A 26,616-nucleotide genomic window follows, 5' to 3' on the forward strand; every position below is an offset into this window, starting at 1 on the left:
CATGCTCTTAGAGGTGAGGGGTTTTCACTGCTTGCAGAGTCTCTGTGGAACCTCATTTTCTCCTGGAGGAACAGGTTGCTATGTGTTATTGCCCAAGAGGCACCTATGAGCTCAGGTCCAGAGGCAAGGGAGAGAGCCATAAAGCATCACTGGTCTCTTTGTTTTGCTGCTTTGCTGTGGTTGCTGGTAGAATTAAAAAACAAGCTTCAAACTCTTCTCAGTTTTGTGCAGCAAAGTTCTAGAGAGAAAACTTGTCTGTCCATGGCTACAGAGAAGTGCTCTTGGTTTGTTGCTTCCTTTTTACTCCAACATGGGTCTGTTGAACTGTTTGCAAGTCCAAGGTAACACTATCAAAAGAGTTTGGGTTTCAAAAGTTAACTCGGGAGACTGTGAAAGAATATTTGTCCCCTATCTATTGATAATCAGGGTTGATGGGACTGCAGTTAACATTTTAATATTATTGCTTGGTCTGCAGTGTGTACAGACATGTGAAGTATGGATATGTTTTACTTTCTATTGTTTTAAAATTCTTGGCTTTTCTTCATCCAGTAGGCCAAGTCAGATGCTGCTTTCTAAACAAAACCCATAATTTGCTTTCAGTGGAATGTTGTGTGTGTCAGAATGTGATGAGCTGCAATCTGCCCTCCACTCTTAATGGTGCAAATGTATCTTGATGCAATGGCTAGAGGATCATGCTGCATTTACGTTTTTCCAAAGCAATGCTCATTTTAGGCAAATAATACTTTTTCTTCCATTTATATGAGATCATAGAATTGTATAGCTTGGAAAAGACCTCTAAGGTCACCAAGTCCAGCCATTACCAAGGTCTGCTGAGACCACCACTGAACCATGTCCTTAAGTGCCACTTCTACACCTCTTTTAAATGCCTCCAGGGATGGTGACTCCACCAATCCCTTGGGCAGATGTTCCAGTGCCTGACCAACCTTTGGTGAATAAATTTTTCCTCATGTGCAATCTAAGCCTCCCTTGACCCATCTTGAAGCAGTTTCCTCTTGTCCTATCACTTGTCACATTGGAGGAGAGGCTGACCCCCACCCAGCCCATCCATCCTGCCTTTCCAGATCCCTCTGCAGAGCCTTCCTGCCCCACTGGGTGTCATCTACAGACTGACTGAGAGTGCCCTCCATCCCCTCATCCAGTTAAAGGTGTTAAACAGGACTGGCCCCAGTACTGAGCCCTGGGGAACACTGGTTGTGACTGGCTGCTGGCTGGATTTCCCTCTATTCACTGCCATGCACTGGGCCCAGGAATTCAGGCAGTTTTTAACTCATTGAGCAGCAGAATCACACACCCATCTCAGCCCTGTGCAGCCTGTTTCTCAGGAGAATGCTGTGAAACAAGGTGTCAGAGGCTTTCCTAAAATCTAGGCAGACAACATCTGCACCAAATGGGTCACCTTGTCATAGGAGGAGATCAGGTTAGTCAAGCAGGACCTGCCCTCCCCAAACCCTGTGCTTGACTGGGTGTGATCCTCTGGTTGTCCAAGGAGTGTGTCCAGATTCCCTTCCCTAAGGAATTAGGAAATACAGTTCTGACCATCAGCTAAACTTCTGGAAAGGTCTTTTGAGCCAGTTTCTCCTGGGAGATGAAGTAGAAGGAGGAAAAAGATGTCCTGTAAGAAGGATATTATGGTATACAAGTATAGGCTGTGCATTCAGAGCAGAAGATTGCAGGAGCATGCAGTTGTACACCCAGCAATTTGGGAGATTGGGAGAAGGATTTGGGAGGAGGATAAGCAGTTTTTTCCTTGACAGCATTTGATATGAAATTATGAGAAGGTTTTATAGCAGGCAACAGCCAAAACTCAGAGAAGCCCCAGAGGTTTGTTTGGGTGTTGGAATCTGGCTGTTCTTGGGTGTCTTGTCTATGAAGAGTTGTATCAAATAATCCCAAACAATCAGCTGTCCATCTCCTAGGCCATTAGTGCCCTCATCTTGGTGCTGCTTTTTGAATTTGTTGAAAGCTTCACCATGGCAATTACAACCCGATGGTGAGATAACTCGTTTGACATGTCAAAGTACTCGGATGGCAGAGCAACAAAACATGGAACACTTCTCAGAAAAATAAAACAGGTCTGGGTTCAAGGAAAGAGGAAAAAATTTGAGGAGTGGTTTCCTCTGTGCTGGACATTGGGGAGTGTTGGGGAAGGGTGGGAGTTTGCTGGGAAGGAATCAGCAAAAAACTGGAAGCCCTGAGGTCCATGTGTTGGGGCTCTACCAAACATATTTAGGAGTCCCAAATGATTCCTTTCAAATATATTATCAACACCAAATAATTTATTTTTGGTCTGTGTTATTCACTGCTGTTCATTTAATTTAGAAATATAGCAAGAGTGCCTTTTGATGCTTTACTCCTTGGCCTCTTGAGGGTGTATCAGATGCAGATCACCTCTAAGCTATTGGACTTTTCTGGTAAAACAACTCATCTCTTGCAGCAATTGCATATATAATCTGTATATAAACAGGGCCAGTTAGTGTTGTCTTCCTAAAATTGTAAATGGCTGTAATGCTGTCTTTAAATTTTGTTTTCCTCTCTCTTCATAAAGAGTGTTTCAGTAATTCATCAGTGGCCAGGGTAACTTCTGGTTTAGCCATCTCAGCTTTTATGTGGAGGGAACGAGACCATAAGCAGTCTGCTATCAAATAATTGTGTCCTAAGAGAAGAAATGGGGCTTTCCCCCTATTTTTATTAAACTCAAGCAAAATAGCTTTTGTAAAGGTAGTTGTCAAAAAGACTCTCCTTTAAATTCTCATTTACTTTAGTGAGCACTGTGGGATATCATAATTATAGGCCCTTTTAGGCAGAAATTACCCAGAGTTTACAGGTTGTTTGGAATATTGGCAGAGCCGTGTAGAAATCAAATTGCTTTTTATAAAGCTACTGTATGTCATCATTTTCTTGTGATAATACTGGGTAGTTTTTCATTTGTGAGGCACTTATCCATTTGTTACCCATGAAACATAATTTTTAAACCCATCATTTTAAGATTCAGAAAACAGGAGCTGTGTGTGTGTTCATCAACACCTGGTAATGATTTCCCAGTAAAGGAAGGGGAGAAGAAATCCCCATGGGGAAATCCTTCTGAAATGGGTGTGCTCAGGCATGCAGGAGTTGTCCCATAATGATTTCATGGGAAGCAGGAATCAGTTCTTTGGGGAATTGATACTTTGATGTGGACAACCTTACTGATTGTGCAGGCTCTTTACATACAGAACTAAAATATATACGACTTTTTGATGTTACTTGCTTCTTCTTGTAGCAATCTGAAAACTCCCACAGGATAGAAACAGACGAAAAACTGAGGAAGAATTTTATGATCTATGTTAGGTTTTCAGTGCTAGGCCAGTTTGCTTTCTCCAGTTGCTAATACTTTCCAGGTCCTGAGCATCCAAGTGAGCTTTTCCATACACACACCCTCATTCCTTAGTGGAGATGAGGAAAAACCTGCAGTGATTCACAGCATGCTCACTATCTACCCTGGCAACATTAGCCATACCCACAGTCCTTGTTGGTTCAAAGGGGTAGCAGCAAACCCTGCTTTCTCTGCCAAAATACACAAATCTGGTATTAAAAGCCAAGTTATCAGTGTCTCATAAACGAGTGAAACCACTCTGTTGTTCTTACATGTGGCTTGGAAGGAGTTGTTCCTTGGAGATCAACACAGGATGGCAAATAGTTAATCATTGCTTCATCAAACAGTAACCATCTTGTAAATTGAGGTCCTGAAAATAACACTACAAAAATGCCAGAGGAAAGTTCCAGTCTGCTTGTTTGTGACTGCGAGGGTGGTTTTTACTGGTTAATGAATCCAGAGAGTGTTTGTACACTCTTAACTGGGATTTAAGAGTTCAGGTAATTCCACTTTCAGCTCCAGTAGTTTGGCATAAGAATGTAATTCAGAAATGTGTGACATGGCAATGAAGGAATTTGTGCACAATTCTCATACTTTAAGAGGATGAATTTTTTCTCTTTTTCCTCTTTGGTCTATATTTAAATAAACATATTTGTAGTAAAACACAGTACCCTGCAGTACCTTGCAGAATACTCTCCCCATTTCTTATCAGAATGGATTAAAGAGACTTTTAGCTCCTAATCTTAAGAAAAAACATTGTGTAAAACCAACATTGAAGTATTCAGGTGGTTCAGTTCTTGTGTAGATGGAGTGAGATTTGTTCTGCAGTGCCGCATCTTTCAGTCCTGTATGTTCCCCACCTAATTCACACAGTACAATTGATTTCCCAGCTGGTAACTAGTTTTGTCATTGTTACCCCTGTGCTTGTGATTGCACTTTGAGGTTGGCAGGTTGGCTCAGGCTGTGAGATTCCCAGATTATGGATGTTTTCCCAACAGGGAGAGTGCAGGGGCAGAGTCTCTGGTCGAACAGGAGGAGGCAGTTGGTGTGTTGTGCTGGGTTTGGTGGTGTGTGTGTAGCCACAAGCTTTCCTGGTGTGGTAACCAAATGATGGTCTGAGATCCCCTGATAACTTTGATTTAGCTGATAAAATCTCCCACACAGCATTTAATAAACTATAGCCCAACCTTGGCTTTTTCACCTTTTGACATTTGAGTCACTTTAACTGCTCTTTCTAGGTATGCTTTGGAGACCATCCCTCTGGGTGACTCTACTGAGTAGATTTTGCCCCAGAGCAGGAAATCAGCTTGTGGAAAAGTGCAGGCAACCCAGAAGGGTTTGACAGATGTCCTGGTAGATTTGGGCTTTTGTCTGCTGGTCATCTGCCATCATCTACCTTTGTTCTTGTTAAAACACCTTGGTATAAGGGAGTCCACAAAGAGTTTGATGAAGTCTGTCTGAGAGAGGCTGTGCTGATGGATGCAAAGGACTTAAGGTCAGCTTAGTTGTTTGGGATATGGTGATGCACAGCAGATCAGCAGCTTTGGGGATGAACCAAATAGCAGGACAGCAGCACATACAGCTCAGCAGCACAGTTATTCTTAGGTGGTGCCAGTTGCCCACGTGTGTCTATAAATAGCCCTATCCATAATGTGGCCATTGTCCTGTGTGTGCTTGTGGAGCCGCATGGGACTCCTGGAGGAAGCAACACATGCTTCCCACATGGCCAGCAAGGGAGAGGATGGTTTCCATCCCCCTTGGTGAAGGTGTTGCAGTTCCTGTTTGGGTGTTGGGACCTCTCTCAGCCATGCTGACCCTTGCACCTGGTGACTCCTTCTTCTTCTTCCTTCTTCCAGGAGCTGTGTGTTGTGACCTGCCTTACTTCTCCCTGCTCAGTGTGGGAACGACCTGAGGAGCATCTTGGAGCCACCTGTACTGCTTCATGCAGTTAAAGTAAGGTTAAATGTTTTGGCAGCTCTTTCAGGTATACACCAGGATTGAGATGGGTTTGGGAGAATGGATTTGCCCATTATCAAGCCATTTGTCAAACTTAGCCTTGACAGGAGGAGGGGATGCTGATGTCAAAGCAATTACAATAATATAAACTAATTCAACAAGTTATTTTGCCATAAAATACAATCTCTTTGTGGTGAAAGTAGAAGAGGGCTGTGCGGTGTTGCCTCCTATATCAACCAGATGCCACAGTATAACATAGCACTTAAAACATCAGCTGTTTTCCCCTAATATTTTAAGATCCAGCTTTCATGTGCCTGGGGCAGGATATGGTTACAGCCCCAGGATTTCCATGGGAGCTGGGATCAGAGCTGAGGTGCCTCCTGGCTGGCACAGCGGCTGTCGCTCTGTCTGCCCCGGAGCTCTCGTGTTGTTGAGGCTTCTGGGTTTGTTGTTCAGCTAACACCACCTTCTTGGTGTGGTGAACCAGATCAAGGGATGGATCTGACCTGAAAGTGAGTATATGGTTATTGCAATACTGACAGGAGCAGTTTTGATTCATGGAGTTACACCCTTTCTCTCTAAAAAGAGTTGAATGCATAAAAACTGTTAGCCTGAAGCAAAGAAACTGCCAGAGTCTTGCCTGGAAATGGGTGCTTGCCATGTGTGAACTCTGGCAGGGGAGGGAGGGAGGAAAACCACCACAAGCTGCCTCTTTTCTCCTCACACTGTCCCTAACCTGTTTACCTTCTGCAGTGCCTTGTGTTTTCCATGGTCTTGCCTACAAGATCAGTGCTTTAACGAGACTGAGTCCAAATCATTACTGAGCTGTGGCAACAGCTGGGTGGATTAATCAAACTGTTGTTACTTGTAGAGAGACAAGCATGTATTGTAATTTTTTGGGTTTTCCTTTTTTTCAGTGGGGTTGAGCAGTGAAATTGTACCTATTTTCAGACCTTGAGAAAGAAATTAAGTCCTTGGCATGATTATGAATGGAACCTGCTTTATCAGGAATAAGTGGCCTGCTGAGAGCTGGCCTCCAGGTTCATCATGTTTAAAGGAGGAATGCACCAGCTGCAGAGAAGCAACTTATGGCTTGATTTGTCATAGTATTTCTTTCTGTTAATTTGGGGAGCGTGGTGAGTTGCAGCAAGCAGTGCTGGCTGCTGAGGAAGATTCCAGACCCTTTCAGTGGTAACCAAGGGGAATGATTTTCTGCACTCATCCACAGCCATGAATCTCTAGGGAGGCCAGCACAGGCAGCAAGAGCTCACCTGAAGTCCTGCCTGGGAACCAGCCTCTGCCTCATGTCTGATTTCTGGGTGTGCCTCCTCTGAAGAATCTGGGAAAGAAAGAAAGGCTAATTTGGAGTTCAGAGCAGCATTCTCATACCCTTTCCTTTTTCTACCTGCTGGTCTAGGATTTCCATAATTGTTCTTATAAGGGCAGTCTTTTAATTTCATTCATAAAGTGGTTACTGCTTAATGAACTTCATGTTAATGAGCTCTGTAACATTTAAAATAGCTGCATAACTTGAAAAAAAGAAAAAAGCCACCAGCAATGAAGGGATGGATTTCCACTCCCTGAGTTAATCCTGTGTTATAACATAATTGTGGAGAGTTGCCTGGCTGGGAACAGCTGCACAGCGTGGGCTCTCGCTTCTGCAGAGCTCCTTGTCCCTGAGCTGGGGTAATAAATGATTTACTGGGGAGGCTGGGACCTGTGGGCACTTAACCCATTCATTTCCTGAGGGACCAGCCTGAAAGGTCACTTTGTAAAGGCAGTGGAAAGAAACAGTTTTAGGTGTCTGCAAAACGTGAGGTTTTACATAGGAGCGTGCTGCAGAAAGGCTCAGGTGCAGAAGGTGGGCTAGTAGAACTGAGTGCAAACTGTGCTGACTTGGATTTTCATTATTTGAAAATTTATTTATTTAAAATTTATTTAAATTAATTTATTTAAAAATGGGGATTGAACGAGTGTCCTCTCTTTTCTGGGCTAGGGATGTAATACTTTCTGTTGCTTGGGGTTTTACTTCCCGTGGGATATTCCCAGTGCATTACAATGTCCTGGGAACAGAGCTGTCATTTTCTTTGCAGGGAATGCCACACCAAGTGACTCCATCATTGCAGTTGCTAAGTGAATGATGTGCATTTTTTGAGCCTCTTTTGCCTCAGAAAGGATGTTTCAGCAAAATAAGCATGTTCTCTCACTGCCTAAAGTATATGTTTAGAGAAGAGCATTTTCCCATAGTTTTGTGAGTTGAAAGAAGAGGAGCAATTATGAAGAAACAATTTGTAATTCTGCAGTGTCAGATGTGGTTGTGCTGTGCCACAGGGAGTGAGGTTAGCACAGGTGCTCCTGTAGGAAACCTGAAGTTTCTGATGAAGTTTTCATCTTCTGTAGTAAAGTGTCAGCCAGGCTTTTCCTGAGTAAGGCTGCAGTGCCTGGGGCCACAGTGGTAGCATTTGCAAAAGGGATCCTGAAGGGAAAAATGAGTCTAATATATTCTTCAGAGAAGAAAAGCACATTAAAATGTTGGGCACTGAAGCTTCTTAGACCAAAATGCAAGTGGAAACATGTCTTGCATCTTGGTCTTGATGCCATTTTTTTCCAACTCAACTTGTGGCTAGAACTCTCTCCTGTGGGGAGTTAAGGCTGGTGCATGCTTTTATTAAAATATGCATTTGGTTTACCTGATTTGTAAATGCTAGGAAATACTTAATATTTGTCAGCATTAAAGTGTGTGTGATGTTTTGGGCATCATGGATTGTTTTCTACTGCAAGCCTGTGTTTTTGGGAATGCAGTAAAAGTGCTGTGGTTTGGGAAGCACAGAGAGAAGCAGGGCCTTACTTGGGACGTTGTTTCTTTTACTGAAATCATCATGGCTCAGCAGAGTTCCTAAAACAGCCTGAGAGTCAGAGAACAGTGAAGTGCTGAAGGTTTTAGGATATGCTGTAGTCAAGAAGTGCAGGAATCAATAGTTAGAGGCTTTGCTCTCTCCCACTGCATATGTAAGGCTGTAGCATCTCCTTTCTGTTGACAGCTCTGCACTGTGTTTACCCTTTTATGCACTGGGGTGAAATGCTCCCCAAAGCCTGTTCTTGCCTCCCTCCATCCTTCACCTCATCCAATATAATGCATCTCTGTTTTCAAAGATAATCAGTAACTTGCATGATGCTTCAGCTGCCCAGTTTGATTTCTGGGGATTTTCATGAAGTTCCTAGTTGAACCCCCAAAGTGAAGAATCAACCTTACAAACATGAGCTGGTTGTCACTGGGAGCTTCCCCACAGTGTGTATTCAAACAACAAAACACACAGGAAGGTATAAACTGGATTTTGCTCATTTGAGGAGGCAGCTAGAATGTCTGCTAAGGATTTCTGGAAGTTCAATATTCGAGCCTGAGATAAAAGTCTCATGCATACGTGAAACAGCTGCCCCAGAACCTGTTGGAGGACTTAATTTGAGTATAAACATATGTGTGCTTTTGCGTACATGCTGCTCTTTAATTCAAGTCGACTGTTAGGTCTTAACTTTATTAGGATGTAGCTACTTGAACTGAAGATGTGGTCTGTGATTTTTATTTTATTATAGAAGCATGTTGCCTCCTTATGAAATGTTGTTTGGATTTTACAAATCGGTATCTTAAGTACAGTTTGCCTTTAGTAATACGTTAGAGGAAAAAATTTACAAGTGAGGGCAGGGTTGTATCGGATTACAAGTGAATTGCTTGACAGTATGTGTGTACTGTAAAATGGGAAATTAATCACCCTGTGTTGATGACCTATGGACATTTACAAAAGGCTGGTCTTTCTGTAGCACAAATAGATTCCGGAAACAGGAAAGAGGCTTATGACAAGAGGATGAGATCAGTTTGTATAATTAGAGCTGGCTAATAATCCTTTTTTACTCTCTGTTTTTCCAACTTTTACAGTATCTTTCTTTATTTGAAATTGGGCATGTTAACTGTAAAGAGCTGCTGTGGTTTGAGTTTTATAGATTTGTTTTCTGTACCTACTAATTGATGAAGGGATGGAGTAGGGAAACATATTTGAGAGGGATCTCTGCCTTCCCCTACATGGGGAAAGTGCTGCTTTTCCTAACCCAATGCTGCTTCATACCTTCCCAGGCTTTGGGCAGAAATTAAGTAATCCAGGTAATGGTTTTCTGACAATTGTGTGATTGAAATGGTCCAAAAAAAGAAACTTAATGTTGAGACTAAGGGTATTTGGCTAGGTATTAGTCTCTGGAGCGAGACATGGCAGGCAAAGCTGAGTTAGGAACTTATTGTAGCATGGGTAAGGCTGAAGCTTATTTTTTAATGTGTATCTGCTTGCCTGTATCTTAGCTTCGTGCTACATTTCATTATTTTGGGAAGGATAATGGGAAATGTTTGGGTGAGGCAGGTGATGTGAGCAGGGGGTGGGTGCAGCCTCTGAGCAGCCCAGCTCCCAGCCCAGGAGCAGTGTGGTGCCAGTTCCTGCTGCCAGGAAGCTGAGCTACATTAAGCAAAGCAAGTTAATCTATATCCAGGGCATTTTATTAAATCATCAGTCAATTAAATCAGTGACTCTCAGTTAGCTTGTGTTGCAGTGAGGCTCCAGCCCCTCTGCAGTGGCTCAGCTCTGCAACTCCCCACTGCTGCTTGGTGGGCTCTTGCAGACCATTGGGGTTTCCAGCACTGTAAGGAAAAATCCAGCAGATTTTGGGCAGATTTTGCAATTAAATATGTTCTTTAAATTCTTTTTTTCTGGAGGGAGAAGGTCATTGTGAAGTTTCTTTCTGTGAAGGGAATCTATGTGTATGTGGTTTTCCTGAGGATGGCTTGCTGGGTTAACCTCTGTGCTTTTGGAGGGGAGTGATGGTAGATCCAGAACAGCACAAAACATCTTTAAACCTCCTTTTCATCCCTCCCTCATACCCAAGCAATTCCTGTTTTGTCTGTAGTTGAATGGCAGCATATGTTTTTGTTTGCAGACAGAACACAGCTGGCAAGCAGTATCACCTGTGGAAATGCTGCATGAGGGATGTATTTTTATTCCTAAGCAATCAATTTAGCGAGGAAACATCATGTTCAGCAAGTTACATAATCTCTGATGATTATACACAAATATCTGGAGGTTTTGTGGTTCTAGGCTCAGCTGTGATACTAAACACAATGCTGCAATATGCTGGTAACTTGTTTGCTGCTGCTACATGTTTGAGATGTGGTTTCTTGTTTCCTCACCTCCTCTACTTTCCAGGGTCAATGACTTTTGCTGGTGGTATCACTTCCCTGTGTATCTGCTAAATAAATTTGGGATGGGTTATTTCTCCTAATGCCTCCAGCCTCCCATTTCTGAACAGATATATGAAATCATGCATTGTTAGAGCTACAAACAGTTGTTCTGCATTTGCTATTATGGTGCTTATCTTAGCATTTATTTTAGTCACTGCAATTGCAGCTACTCTTATTTTTACAAATTTTTCCATGCAAATTCTTGGAGAACTGGACTATGGGTTTATTTTTCCTGTCAAAGCTGTGTGTAGGTTTTGTCCTTTTTTTTTTCAATCTCCTTTCACATGGGTTTTAAGGACAGGGCAGTAGTACACTGATTACACTGATTAGAAAGCTCATTCACTTTATGAATGGTGAGTTCTGGTGTTCATTCAGTGTTGAATGAAACTCATGGAACAGAGTGTGGGAACAAACCCATGTCTTGCCTAATACCACAAGTTGAGAGTAACTTACTGCAGGTCTTGACTTTGCAGGAATATACCTAGGAAAAAGACCACACAAGAAAATAAAAGTAATAAAACCAACATCAAGTCATTGTTTCTTTCCATTTTCAGAGTTTTTGCTACAGGTGAAAAAAGAAAACAAAACAAAAACAACCATAAAAAAAACCAAACCCCAAAAAACCAACCCAAACTAAACCAAGAAGAGCCTTTTTTCAAATTGTGTTATAACAAAAAAATGAAGAGACTGATGATGGGTAATACAACACAATAAAGGTCATATACCACTCAGAAGAAAAAGGGAATATTCCAGTTTACCAATTCCCGTGACACTAGGGGAGAACAATAAACTTGTGAAAGACATTGCTATTTTAGTTCTCTTTGCATGAAATCATGGCTCCAGCAGGAATTCCTCTGTATATGGGCAGTTGTTCTCCTCTCTGCTCCCCACTTACCACTTCCCCATCTTTATTTATCTTGTGTAGTTTAGAGCAGCAGCTCTGTAGGGCCTGAAACCCAATCCTCTTGATATTTCCAAGTACTTAATAAATTAACATTTTGTACAACCAGAGTGTGGAGGAGTGCCCTTGAGGGTGCTGTACTTTGTGGAATGAGAAGTGATGTGGTTTTGGAATCTTGGTTTTATTTTTGTAGTGCAGCCATATAGATGGAAGTGATGCAGCTCAGCAAGGGGGAATGAATGTGTGTTCCCAGGAAATCCTAGGATTTCTTTAAAATCTTCTACAGCTTCTAGGCTATTTGCCTAAAGAGTTGTCTATAAGGCAGGTTGCCCCACTGTGAGTTATTGGTGCCCCCTGTTAATAGGAGAAATTCTCTTTGTCTTGCTCTCTTGCAGATAACTAGCATCAATAGAGCTTTCCTAATTTCTATAAGACATATGTAGTTTGGGTTACCTGGTGAAGTGTTACTCCAGAGCCTTGAAATCAAAATTTAGTGTCTTCAAACCAATGGTACAGGATAATTCCGTAAAAAGTAAATTCTGTTGCATCAAAAAAAAAAGTAAATCCTCCTTTGGCTTTCATCCCAGCCATGCTGTGATGCTTACAGCTGGAAAACCATTCTGCTTTCTCTGCATTTCTGTTTATCTACTGGAATGTTTTCCATGCCATCTGTAACCATCACATTCTTCATGTATTTTTTGGCTGTTCTTTCTTGCCTGCAACCACAAGTTTTTCATGGCTAAGATTGGGTTAGGTTTTCTTTGGGAGTTTGTTTTTTTTCCTTTGGTACAGCTGAGAGTGCATGGGTAAATCTTTGCAAATAAGGATCAATGTTTCTAAAAATCAAATGTTAAAATGATAAATGAAAAGGTCAAGTGCTGAGATTCAGATAAAGTTCAGCAAAGCTTAAACTTGAAGTATATGTCTGACTAAAGTTTAAGTAAACTACCTAAAAACTGGGCTTGAAAAGCTTGGAAAAAGTGTAACACTTACAATTGAAGTTTATTTAGTCCTTGAGGGAGAGGGAATCCCTGTACCACAGGGATTAAATACCCCTCATCCTCCTGGTTGTTGTAGTTCTACTCAGCTGGGTGGAGGCAAGAGTGGTTGTTTTTTGTTTCTGCCCATCCTGCAGCTCTTCTTTCTGATAAAAAATTAAATATAAATTTGTTAAAGGACAGCTCTTGAGAGTGGCACTGTGTTTTCTTTCTTCTCCATGCTTCATATGAAGCCAGGAAGCTGGGAGTGGATGCTGGGGAGCTCACAGAAGCTGGGCAGTGAAACCAGCATTTGATGTAAGCCCACTGCCAGAAAGAGCAATCCTGAGCAGGGAGTGATGGGAAAATGGAAAAGGCATTTTGGCATTCCTGCCTGCATGTCATTCAGGGTCCTGCAGCCCTTCAGATTGTAGGTGGGGTGGGGTGGCCTGGAGGAACATTGACCTCCCTGTCAGATCTGTCCTCAGCAGACACACTTTGCCTGCAATGCCTAGAAGAAATGAGCCACCTAATTATAGCCAAATTAAGTGGTAGCTGGGAGTGGTGGATGCAGAGGTTTTATTGCTTTGGCATGAGGGGTTTGTATCCCTTCCTGCTGCCTGTGTTTAATTGTAAACTCTTCAGGGCAGAAACTTTTTTTGCATTGACATTTTTACAGCTTATAACCAATGGGGCCCTAATTCTGGATGAAGTTTTGGGAACCACAGTAAAACAAATAAATGATTTTTTCCCTTTCTTTTCCTGACATATATTACCATACCCAGGGAAAAGAAGAGCAGTCATTTGTCCTCATCCATGAATTTTTGTGTGAAATAACACAGAAGTTCTCTAGAAGAGACATTAATAAAACTCACTGTATTAGTTTTTCAGTGCTTAACAGAGCAGAAAGGTTTCTCTCCCATTTTGAGAAGGCTCCAGTAGCTTTCTCTTTTACTGACATCTGCAGATTTTTATAATGTCTGAGACCACTCTTGCTTTGAAGAGCTTGAACCTGGATTTTCATTTCATGTCCTACTTTCCAATTTGCAAATGCAAGGGATTTCCCTGTGTTATCCTGAGGTGGAAAATGTACTATAATTCTAGAAACCTTGCAATGTAATTGTCTGGAGCTATTATATGGAGCTTGTGATATGTTGCTGCCGGGCTACATATATAGGATGTAACAACAATACTTCCTTCATGCAGAAGAGAAGCAAAAGCCCATTTATTAAAGATACAAATCACACTTATATAGAGTAGATCATAGTAGATTGTGGAATTGAGGATAAACTCAATTTCATTGGTTCAAGGAAAGTAACAACCCTGATAAAACCCTTGCATGAAAACATCACGTCTCTCACACATCATCCAGCAGGTGCTTAATCATTGCTATGATTCTTTCTCTCATGTTTTCCTTGAGCAGCCTGAGAAAATCCAAGCCTGCTTTTTCCCTGGTGTTCACCAGAATCCCACAGTGATGATCCTCCCAGCCACTGAAATTCAAAAGATTTATTTGAGAGAAATACCATTAATGTTTTAGGTACAGGCAGCTGCCACTGGAACACTGTGGGCTGCCATGAAGATGCTGGGTGGGAGCTGGACAAGGGAGGTGGGATTTAAATTTACCTGTTCTTGTTAGTTTGGTTTTCAAGGCAGTTCATGTGCAGTCCAGATCCTGATCTCACAGTAGGGCCAGTTATTCTCACTGCATTCTTCTGTATGGGTACAGCAAGTTCTTCATGCCCAAAAAGACACAAATGGCTTTCTGGGGCTCCAAGCTAATATTGGCTTGAAGGATGTACTCTTCTAATAATAGGAGAAAACAAAATTTAGCTGTTTAGCTTCCTTTCCCTTGGGTTTTTTTTTTTTTTTTTTTTGCCCCTCCTCATTTTTACACTTGAAATAGTCCAATTTACTGCCTGTATTAGGATCCCTATGTATCTTGGCTTGGTTATGACCAGTATGATCTGCCTTTTGTTTTTCCTCTTCTTACTGGATTAAAGGTTTTTAAAGTTTTTCAGAGGCTTCTCCATGCCTGTCCATTGGTTGGAGAAATTCACTTGTCTAGAGACCTAAATTTAGTCCTTTGCTGACGCAGATAAGCATTCAGGCTTATCTGTCACTCAGTTTTTCTCCTATGTTTTTGCCAAAGAACTTCCTAACAAGATAAAATATCTTGCAAACCTGCCTGGCTCCTTGCAAACTAAGTTTGCATCTGTAGAAAAATTGGAATGACATGTTCATTATGAACCAAGGAATCACTTTAAGTGACTGATGTAAGGGCCAACTAGTAAGATAATAGGGGAAAAAAAATCTTCCTGCAGGAAGTATTCCCATGATTTTTTGACAAGACCCAGTGCTCAGCAGTGTCACATTACTTCACTGCTGCTACTGTGCACTTCTCTTGCAAAAAAACCAAAAAAAAAACCCCAGCAAAAACTGTCATGAGTCTGAATTCATAGTGAATTAGTCCATAGTAATGAGAAATTCTTAAAATCCATCTGTGAGATGAGCTTGAAAGCTTGGGGCTTTTTTTCAAGCATGATTTGATTTCTATAAGATAAAATAAATATTCTTGTCTAGGTAATGTTTTTATGCTCCTGTTTAGGACACCCAGGTTCAGAACAGGAGAGAGAGGCTCAGGTAGGTCATGAGGGAGATTGGCAGGGTTTGTGCATTTTTTGGTTTTCTTTTCATTTTGAGTCCTCAGTAGGACTGGAACTGCCAGGGGCATGTTGTAGGGCACAAGTGAAGGTTGTTTGCAGAGCTGCTTTTGGAGTTCACCTGCCCAAATGGCAGCTAGTGCTACTAATCCCCTCTTTTCCTGAATAAGTTTTTGTAATAGCTGAAAGTACAGTGAAAACTCTCAGGCATAGCCATGTTGGGATGTTCTTGCTGTATGAAGGGGAATCTCAAGGTTGAAAATAGGTGTGAATTGGATTGGATTTAAAACTCTTGCAAAATACTTTTCCATCCACTGGCTGCCTCAGAGGACCTTTTGCAGAGGGGCTGTTTTGATACACAAGCTTGGCAGGTTGCTCTGGTATTTTTAAAGCAACTGGCACAAAAACCTTTTGTAAAATAAAGAGAGCGTGTGAGGGAGCAAGCCTAGCTGGAATCAGCTAAGAGAACTTAGGCTGTGGTTTAATTTCTGTCTCACTAAAGGCAAACTGTGGGATTTGGAAAGGAGCAAAGTATGAACAAGATCCTGCATTTTTTCTGTGAAAAGCAGAATGGTATTTCATCTATTTTATAAAGGTCTTGAAGTATTTGCAGAGAATTACCAGTTCTGCAGACATGAGTAACAGCAGAAATTCCATTTTTAATTGTTTTGCATTCTTTCATCTTAGAATCCTGGATCTCTTAATACACACATTAAATGAAAACTTAGAGCTTTTGTTTAGAGTGAATATTTTCTGCTGGACTGGAGGAACTAATGCAAAAGAAATTCTGGTTCAACTGACTCAAAGTTCAGTATAAGAAACTTTCACCAGGTTATAGAGAAATTCCAGGGACAAACCGGAAAGAGGAAAGATTCTTGACTAAAATAGCTTCTGCAGGATGAGTAATGGTAGGTTTTGATTATAAAAAATGCTAATTCAGAATCATGAGCATCATATATTCTGGTAGTGTTTCCTTTAGAGCATTTTTGATAGTTTGTTTTCTGTGGAGATTTTAATTTTTTTTAACAAATAATGCAGTGAAAGAGGTAAAAAATGACACCAAATTACCTTGGGCAAGGTAGTAGTTGGATTTCTTGAGCAGCAGAGAGAACTACAAATATTCATAAATTATTTTTCATAGGGGAGTGGGAGAATTGGTGGAAGGATTTCAATTAAGGATTGATAATTTTCATAAAAAGCAGATATGAAGTGAGGATTGCCAGAAGGAAAAATGAACTGAGATGGGCATGAAGGGGAAGACAAAAAGTGCTTATTGGAAAAAGGAATGTGTGAGTGCTAGAGCAACTTACAGAGAAGTACCTACAATTTTATGTAAAATAGCTTAAACTTGCTTTTTCTTTTTTGTTTCAGTGTTCTGAGGTCATGAAACTTAATCCACAGCAAGCTCCATTGTATGTGAGTACCAATTAAAACACTTTTTTTCCCCTCCTACTATTCACACAACACACTTCCCATCAGCTTTTTGGAGATGCTGCTTCTTTTTTCTTTGCTCCCTAAGGAGTTTATTTGTATTTATTTGTATTAATTGATTGCAAATGCTCAGTGGTAATGCTCTCAGGTAAGTCACAGCTCCTCTGGTTTCCAGCAGACTGTTTTAAGTATTTTTTGAGGCATGCAGTGCTGTCTCTGTGCAGGTATCCCCACTGCTGTTTTTCCTCCCCAAAATGTGCTGGAGTGCCTGGCAGTGCTTGTGTGACTTGATGTATTGAGAGGTGGTGAGAAGAAATTGCTGTGTGGGAAACAGGGCATCCCAGTGTGCAGGGCTTGCCCACTGTGCTGCCACTTTTGTGTTTGGAGTTTGAGACGTGGCAGGGAGGATGGCAGGCAGCAAAGGGCTGGGCTGCAGCAGGGTTTGCTTTGCGCCAGCCCCTCGTAACCTCCACGGCTCCATTAATGAGGAACAAGCTTCCCCTGGCCCTTGAATAGCAGCTTTGTTGGGAACATGGGCACTGTCAAATTAGACCTGGATGTGTGGGGGTGTGTGGGTTAAATCTGTGCCAGAGCTGCCAGCCAGGTCTGGAGCTGTTTGCTTTCCACATTGCCTTGCCATGCTGGGAGCAGGCTGAGCTGCTGGAGCTCTGCTGCTGCCCAAGACCAGCCAGGGCAGAGCTGGATGGGAGGATGGAAAATTTGAAGGGAAAATTGCTCACAAATGTGGCTTCTGAGGGGAAGGAAGGAGAAACAATCAGGACTGGTGATAGACCTGTATCTTGCAGAGTGTTGCATGTTATGAATAATGGATTATATTGACCTTTAATACCATGGAAGCTTTAAATTTTGCCTACCTTTGCCAACCAGCTAGAATTTTGCATTGGAATTTATTCTCCACCCACTGTCCTAAGTCTGTGCTTGAAGCAAAATTAAAATACTACATAGTGTGACCTGATTTTTTGAGTGTGGCTTTCCAGGACTACATCATATCCTGAATGTTGCCTCAATTTTGTTAAATCTCAAGTCTACTGAATGTACCTTGACTTTGAAGAAACTTCATTTAAACTTAGGTTGCATTAAGAGTAAATGGAACTTATGTGCAAATATATGATGAAATAACTACAATAGAAATACATGAATGGTGTAATCAGAACAAAATTATTCTCGTGTCATTTGAACAGTGTATGACTTTGCTAATCTGGAGGCTTTGTTTTCTCAGGCTTATCTACTGAATTAGTTTATTTTCCCACTGATTTGTGTGGATTTTTTATTGAATATGTAATACTGGAGAGGTACACTTGCAAGTCCTCATCTCTACGTGATAGAGAACTGGGCTGAGGTCAAATATAGCCTGGTGTAAAATAATGATTATATGGCACTTGGTACAGTGTTTCTTTGCAATGCAAATAAGTTCCATTATTAATACATCAGTGACTCCCTCTTCTCTCCTCCTGCCTTGGCCAGGTGTATACACAAATCAGCTCCCTTTCAAAACAAACAAATTTATTGGTAGCTTAAGGAAATTTGAAAGCTGAAGATTTAGTCTTTGTTTGCTCTCAGTATCAATGCTTTGTACATTTTAAGTTGGGTTTTGTTTCCATGTGTTGCTAATTGACAGCTCATCTGAGAGTTGTTAGGTGCCAGCAGAGCACAAAGAAAAGGGTATCTTCCTGGTATTTCTGTTTTTCTAGAGGCAGATACAGCAGTCTTGTGGCCTGCCCATTGGGAGGCCAATAACAAACCTCACCACATTCCTTCTTCAGAGTGATGGCAGCTCCATTTTTCACATACAGGCTTGTAGATCTTGTTGTCAAATTACAGAGAGCAGTATCCTGTTAATTCCTCCATACAGAATTTTGTCTCTGTAAATAACTGGAAGTAACAGGCAATACTGACATGTCAGAGGATTTCCCTATCTTTGTCTTCTTTCAGGAAAATATGCTTCTCCCACACTTGACCCTTTTGTTTTTGGCACCTTTTCATCCTTTACACTCTTGCTCTTTTAAGCTAATATCTTAGATTAAGGATTATGCAATTTTTTTTAATATTTTACTAAATCTGCCATGAGTTTTATCCTGAAAGATGATGATGTTTTCATCAGCAGCATTACTGAGCTCCTTTTAGGAGGAGAAAGTAAAAAATGATGCCTCCAGTTCAGATCCTGGAAGCCAGTTAGAGAGCTAAAACATATTTTACCCTATCTGATAATTACCAGGTTGCCCAGATTTCATAATTCATAATTAAGAAAAGGGGTTTGGGAACCTGAGCTGTCCAGTGTACTTGGGGCCAAAGTTTTTTGGATGATGGAATAGGTGGTATTTCTACATATACACCAGTGGAAGACAGAGATTCTTGTATTACTTAAATCAGTGTGTATAAAAGCAAGCAAGACCACCTGCTGCATCCTTCTTGGTACTTGAACTTCTATTTACCTCTTCTGTAAAAATCACCTGTCCTACCTTGGTGGAATTTGTGACCACTGAGAGGTCATGGCCTGTAATGATGACACTACTGGCCCTAGTAAGTGTGAAGATTAGGAAATAAGGTGGAAAACACATCCAGTAATAATGAGAGCTGTGTTTTTGTGATTCAGTGTCTCATTTGAGCCTTGCCTGATTGTTCTTTTGTTGATGAGGTTGCCAGGAGCTGGAGCTCAGTGGCTGCAGGTTGGGCTGGGACAGCTGCTCTGCAGACAGCTGGCTCCTGTCCCCCAGGAGCACTGTGTGTGTCACCCAGGGCTGTTGTTCCCTCCCCAAAGGAGCTCCCCTGGCCCTGGAGCTGCTGCAGTCATGGGGCAGAGCAGCTGTGCCAGCAGAGATAGGGCAGGGAAGTGTTCCCCAATTTAGCTGGGGTGTGATAGAGCAATGCTGGTGCTCATGTGGCCCCTACCACTGTCAGCACAGAATTGCATTTAGGAAGGGTGGTGGGACTTAGCAGAGCCTGTGGCTGAATATTGTGGGGTGAATTTGAAATAAAGATTTCAAACCCACTTCCTTAAGATGCATTGATTTCTTCAGCTGCACAAAAAAAGTGCATGTGGCTGGGCACATGGTTATCTGCCTCAGACTGCAGTTAGGAACATCTTTATTGATTCACAGACACTGGATTAAATCCAAAACTAACTTTGCTCACATCCTTCTTGTATTTCGGTGCTGTCCTGTTGATATGGGGGTTCTTATCAGGCACAGTGTAGTGGATGAAGGACAGTGTTTCAGACCTTATTTGTGGTCTGCCTGGGACTTGGTGCTCCAAGTCTCCAAGCTGAAGGACCAAGCTGTGCTATTTGCTGGCAGGGCTGGGGTGGAACAGGAGGATGGGAGGTGAGAAGTCGTGAACTTCAGTTGTGTTTGTTTTTAAGTGCTTGCAGTGACCTCAGTGATTGTCATCTTTTTATAAAAGTTGTATCTCCCTACCACCAAAAGTCAAAATTTCAACTACAGCATTGTAGGGTACTTCTTAGCTCTTGTCACTGTTGTATTGGAATATCCAGATCATCTAGGAGTATGAAAAAAAGATTAACAATGCTCTAAACAATGGAAGTTTATTATTAGGTGACCTTTTTATTATTGTGATTCATTCACTGTTTGTTTATAGATGAAATTGTTTGCATTAGTCACTTAGATTAAGCTGCACTGTTGCTAATATCCATAGGAGAGTGCTTTGCAAACGTGAAGTGTTGATCTTTTTAGAAACATTATCATTAATTGTGAGTCCAGCAGATTATTCAGCAGGAGATTTAATTACACAAGGATCAAGGCTCACAAGCCATGACAGTATTTCTACCCGAACTTTAAAAAATAGGGAGTACACATGAAAGAATAATCAAGGTTGTGTCTTCAGCTATTTAGAGTGTCCTGAAAAGTCTCCCTTTCAAAACTGATGTGCGTGGCTTCTGATTTCAGCCTCTGCTGTGGGGTCTCTGTAGAATCATTGATCATTTTTGTAACCGAGTTACATCTCCTACATCTCTAAATCAGTGTTGGTTTGGGGTTTTTTTTTTAGAAAAATGACCTGAGAGCAGTGTTTGGATATGAATGTTTTGGAAAAGCACTGGGGTGACATGCAGGGAATGTGTTGGGAAACATTAAGCTCATCTACTCTTGATTGCAACCAAGGTTACAACCTTAGATCTGCCTTTAAGACGAGAATGTTTTTTTCACGGTGATAATGATCAGTGGGTGTGAAATGGAAAAGATTAGCAGCTAGAGAAGCGTGATGTATTGCTGCAAACTTTTTTCCTTTTTCCTTTTAGGTTAAAAGGAACAAACTTGTTTTAAATCGCAGCACTCCTCCTCTGCATGGTTTGTCTAAGGTGTGCCCACATTATTTGGAGTGACAAACCCAAATGTGTCATAACTGATGATTGCATGAGAGGGCAAACACTTAATTGATAAAAATGCTGCCATTGGCTTTGGTCTTTAATCAGGTCTGTGGATGGAGTCTCTTGTCTAAACCGCCACTTAGGAGCTGTGTAACCTGCAGAGTTTCTCAAGGAGACTTTTTGATAGAGATGAGAGCTCCCACTTCCAAGGCAAAATGTCATGCAGCTTAATGAAGTATTAACTTCAAAAGCCTTAGAATGCACTGACCCTCTCTTAATATAATCTGGGGTTTGGGTACAGTAGGTCCTCTTCTGTTAATGAATGAACTACTCCTGTATATTTCCCAGTTTGTCCTGCTTTAATCTAAAATTGAAGAAGAGAATAATGCTTGCAATATTTTCCCCCTGCTTACATATTCATATAGAATGATGCCCTACTGAAGTGCACTGTATATTCCTGAGAAAAACAAGTGTAATACCCTCTCATGCTCATGTTTTAATCACCACCCCCCCCAGACACCTTCTGAGTTAATATTAAAGAATTGAAGAAAAAAGTTCACAATACAGAGTTTTGAGGCTTGTGGCAGTAGTGTCTGTCCCAAGTGCTGTGGCTCCCTGTGTCCCTGAGTGCAGTGAGGTGTTGTACCTGTGTGTGCCTCACATCTGGCTTCCTACCATGGCTGAAGCCATCTCAGGTGTCACTTGTGCACTGTTGTGTGCTATATGATTAATGTTCTTCAGCAGTCTCTACCGAGGGGACAAAAGGACAAAATGAAACACCTTTATAGTTCTACAATAAGATGCTGTCATGAGGTTGGCAGCTGTAGTTAAGTTACTTTTCTACTAAAGCAGAGTTTGTTTGCTTAGTGGCATCAGTGGTGACAAAGGCCACTGAGATGCCTGAATATCTGAGGTCAGTCCAGCAGAAAAAGGAGAACATACCACACATGCTTTTGATGTGGGAATTTCTCACCAAAGTCACTGTGCAGAAGCCCTGTCTTTGTTTCTCTCAAGGTCCTTAGGCAAGAGGACAGCCAGCCTTGATGTTTAGTTCAGCTCTGTGGTGAGAGGATCTGATAAACCTCTTGTCTTTTATTTGTTGGGTATTTGATTTCTTCTTAATGACAAACTAGTTTTCTGCCCCACCTTCAAAATGTCTTTGAATAATGAATGTATGGAGGCCTCTGAGCACCTTTTACAAATAAAATGCTTCCATTGCTTGTGGAAGAACCTGCTGCTTGGTTGGTTTTAAAAAAGTCAGCTGGGGCGCCTGAATAAACTGATTTTTTTTGAGAGGAGTGTATTGCAGCTTGTCTGGCTCTGCTTTAATTCTCCAGGCAAAATACTTTCCTCACTAAACTGTGCTTGACCTCATCTTTTAAATTTTTGTCACTCAGATCTTTGATTTAGATTCTTTTCATCCTCCACTTGCCAAACTGTGGTCTGCATCCTGCAAGAAGCCATCCCTCCTGTGGAAATGGGTGTCTGGCACTGCCACCTGAGCTCAGCACCATCCCCTGGCAAGCTCCCTGCTGCTTCTGGGCTCTGTCATGCCTCATTGCAGACTTTTGCTCAGTCTGGTTATTATGAGGCTGATTGCTTGATTTGCTTCTCTTGAGAGACATTCTCTAGCTTATGAGATCTCTGATGTTAGCATAGGGCTGTTGGTGAAATGGTCACTTTTGTGCACTGACTGAAGGCAGCTTTACCTGGAGAAGTCAGATAAGGCTGCCAGACCATCAGCAGCATCTTCCTCCAGGAGAAGCTGTTGCTTAAATTTCAGCTCAGAGGCCTTTTCTCAACTCTTCTTCAATATTGTCTGAAACTGAAATGCTATGATATGGGTTCAAAGCCCTCCTTCCCTCATTATCTATTTGAACTTCTCCTCTGTGATCCTGTTTTGTGGGTGTAAAAGTGCTGGTAAACAATAAACAGTCTGGCTTGAAGTCTGGAGCACTTCTCTGAAATTCTGCCCTTAACTCTCCAGTACTTTGCAGCTTTATGTGTGAACTTTAATATGACTTGCAGAAGGTGCCAGAGCTGGTACAGCTGGTAGGGGTGGGAAAGCAGAGACAATGATCTGCTTTTGGGGAGCTCTTAGATTGCTTCCTCCTGCTTTCTGAAACTGCAGAAGGAATCCTTATATTATCACACTAAGAGCTGTATTAAAATTGGGTGAAATAATGTGCATGTCTTGGGCTCTGCATTTGGGACTCATTATTTCTTGTGGTAGCTGATGGGCTGGGAGTACCTGGACAGGCACAAGAGATGGTGTCCCATCCCCAGCGTCCTTGACAGTGCTGCCTCCTCCCCTGTCAGGAGGAATAAGCAGTGCAGATCTGCATTTAGGTTTAAGAGAACAAAAATATTCTTCAACTACTCTTCCACTGTGGGATGTTTTCTTATGTTACCTTTAGAATGAGCAAACACATTTCCCATTTCATTCCTCAGGATACATGCCCCTGCTGTATTTCCTGTAACAAAGTGCTGGCAGTCATTTTGTTCAGCTAGAGGCAATTCTGACAGCAAAGCTGATGTGACAGCAGTGCTCATGAAGATTTTCATTGCATGAAGCCAAAATTTCACATAGCCTTCCAAATCCCCTGCACTCTGCCTGCAGTGCTTCCCATTCCAAAGGCTGTGTTGGATGTGCTCGTCCTCTGCCTGGCTCAGTGAAGCAATTCCATATTGTGCTTAAATAAAAGAATTGTGCATCACTGTAGCTCGATGCTGTGCAGTGCCATCAAGTGGCAGTTCTGTCTCAGGACAGGTTTTCAGGCTGTCTGTGTTTGTATTGATGTTTCAAAGTGTTTCTTTTAAACATTACAGAAGTTTCATCTGTCTGCACTTGTGGTTGGGGGGTTACTTCTTCAGCAAGGTAATGATTATAATCATTATGGTTTCTGTTCTCTAATGGGAATAATGTCACTTTAAGAAGTGCCTCAGTCATTGAAGTAGCTCTAAATACTGAAGCTGTGAAAGATTTAAAGACTGGTGTGGATGTTTTGCAGCTGGCAGGAAAATGAGTGCTCTGGAGCACACTGAGCTCTGTGTCTCTGAAGGTTTTGCTGTACTGTAGAGGAGGCTGAAGTACCAGGAAAAAGCCATCCTTCAGCTCTCTTCTGCTTTAGGATCAGAGTGTTCAAACATGATTTTTGGTTTGTTTTTTTTTTTCTTTTTGTTTTAAGACATCTCAAGGCTATTTGTGAAAATACTCCAGTGGTAGAAGATTGCTTCTAATAACATGTCATCATATGTACTTTATCTTCCAGGAATTGTGACTCTCTCTGGTGCCAAGAGAGTAGCTGGATTTCTTAGTCACTGCACGCATTCAGACTGCCTGCTATTGCTCCTAAGCACTGCAATTTTGTTGTTATTGCTAGATGGACAATTAGTAGGAAATACTATCAATCACTCAAGCAGCTGGTTATAAAATTACCTGGTTTGGTTCTCCTAAGTGTAATGAAGAGCAGAAGAGACTTTAGGATGAGGCCAGAGCAAGACATTCACATCAATTTGGGTGTGTTTTTCTAGGAACTGATTGAAGTAGTTTCCAGAATTTCAGGAAAAAAAAAGCCTAAAGTAAGACCAGTACTTGTAGAAACTGGATGGTACTGGAAAGGACATTCTGCAACAAAATTTCCTCCTTTCTTTTGTCTTGTCTTCATGTTAATTTTGTCAGTACATGGAGACTTGCATAATTTAAAGGTTAACCCCAATGTGTTACTGCTTTTGTGTACCTCCAAACCTCCCCCTCCTCTCTATCAGAGCTGTACAGGGCTTGTGGTGGAAGGAGCTTGGGGTTACTCTCACTACTTGCTTATTCAGGCCAGAAAGTGTACAATTCTTGAAGTGGATAGCCTGGCTAACACTAAACTGCCTGAATAAATGAAAATTAAATCGATGTTTTCTTTACTATACTGCCAAATTCACCAAAACATGAAAGTTGCCATCTCAGTTTTTTCCCTGGGTGTTGACATTTAGTACAGAAGGCTGAATGGCACTTTTCTTAACCTCTCTTTTTTCTCCCTAAGTTTGATTTTGCTGCGAATTTTACTGTTATTTTTACCATGTTTCCTGTATGCTATGAGTTAGTAGGAATGACCTAGGCAGTTTGGTTGGTGAGGGCTGTGTGTGCACAGCAGAGGCTGGCACTGAGCTGATGCATGCTCTGAGCCAGTGCTGCACAGCACGTGGAGCCCCCTGCTAAGGCAGTGGTACAGCTAAATTAGCCATTAAGAGCCCAATATAATAACCTGGGTAGCAGAGTGGCATGTCAGGAAGATCTCTGCATGAAGATAAATCATGTGTCTCTTTCAGCAGTAGCAAGATCCTGTTACTTTGATGGATTTCTGCTGGCAGTCTGTAGAGATCTCCTTTGAGCTGCATGGATTAATATGTGTGTAATACTTATAATAGCATCTTGACACTCAATAAAGACTCATCTTGAAGATGATTGATTTGGAGGCTGACTGAGAATTGCTCTGTCAAAGGATGTGGGCCACAAATAATGGATTTCTTGAATACCCATTTCTACAGGAAAGTAAGAAATCTACCCCTTGCTCTCCTCAAACCTTTTAACTCTTTGCAAACAAATCCTGCTGCAGGATTAGACACCTGGACTGTGCTTGTGGCTGTGGGATGGTGTTAATAAATCAACCCTAACAACATTGGCTCTGCAGACAGGCAAGTTGAGGGTGTCCATGCTGGTTTTTTTAGCACAGATCACACTCAGGATGGATCCATGAGAGCCAGCTTGGACCTGGAGGCAACAGCTCAGGGCTGTTTATCATAAATGTCCTTGTTTTCTCACAAATTCTTTTTTGCACCGAGTCTTGAATAAAATGTCTTTTGACTCCATGCTTGTGTCAACATTTTATCCATCAATGTGCTAAGCTAATCTTATTTTTGGACCAAATTCTTTTTTCACCTTTGAGGAAAGAAAGTGGTGAAGAGAAGAAAGATATTTTGTCTCTATATCAGTGTTTCATGTCATGACTTTGTGGCTAGTATTGGAAGAGGAGATCACTTGGCTCAGTGCAGTGTTAATGAAATATGGAAGGTATCACCTTGATTTGCTCTGTGGCCTGGCAGAAAAATGTGTACCATCATTCTGCTCTTTTAGTGGCCTGTGGGCAAGACAGAATGGCCTGTGATTGTATTTTCCAAAGAATAAGAGAGTGCTTTGTAAAATCTGGTTTTCTCATCACAGAGGTGCTCAGTATCTCTGCTGTTAACCTGAAACCTTTCACTGGTAGAAATAATAGCACTGCTGTTAATTTAAAAAGGAAATAAGGTTAGGTCTGGAGATCGATTTTTAAAATTAATTATTTATTTTATTTAAACCACAGGAGTCATTCTTGTTGTCTTCTTTTGTGTGGGGGGTTGTTTTTTGGTTTTTTTTTTTCAATCAGGAAAACTTCCCTGCTTCATGCTTTAAGATCAAGGAGTTTGAAGTCATTGACTATAAAAAAGGACACAATCTGCCCCCAAACTTGGCAGCTTGCCATTGTATTTATTTCTGGAGTCTTTCCCTGAAGGTTTTATCTGCAGGAGGTTGCAACACTCCACCCCAATGACATCCATCTTTCTCCCTGCTCCTGACCCAGGTCACTGCCTTTATCATGGGGGATATCTCCAGGCGAGGAGGGATTTCTAGAGCTGCTCATGTTCAGACAGATTTCACAGCCCTACCTTT

General features: G+C 41.6%; 1 protein-coding gene across 3 annotated transcripts in view; it reads left to right on the top strand.

The window, feature by feature from the left end:
* AKAP13 (A-kinase anchoring protein 13) overlaps positions 1–26,616 on the top strand; it is a 207,430-nt gene that overhangs the window by 41,547 nt on the left and 139,267 nt on the right. For 2 of the 3 annotated variants that reach the window (XM_079318214.1, XM_079318216.1), the window contains 2 exons: positions 5,230–5,326; positions 16,517–16,561. In XM_079318214.1, coding sequence (XP_079174340.1) covers positions 16,529–16,561 — 33 coding nt within the window. In that variant the 5' untranslated portion in view covers positions 5,230–5,326; positions 16,517–16,528. The remainder of the gene's footprint in view (positions 1–5,229; positions 5,327–16,516; positions 16,562–26,616) is intronic. The other variant, XM_079318215.1, reaches the window with a different exon arrangement.

This window comes from Erithacus rubecula, assembly GCF_903797595.1.
Source record: "Erithacus rubecula genome assembly, chromosome: 14".
Classification (NCBI taxonomy): Eukaryota; Metazoa; Chordata; class Aves; order Passeriformes; family Muscicapidae; genus Erithacus; species Erithacus rubecula.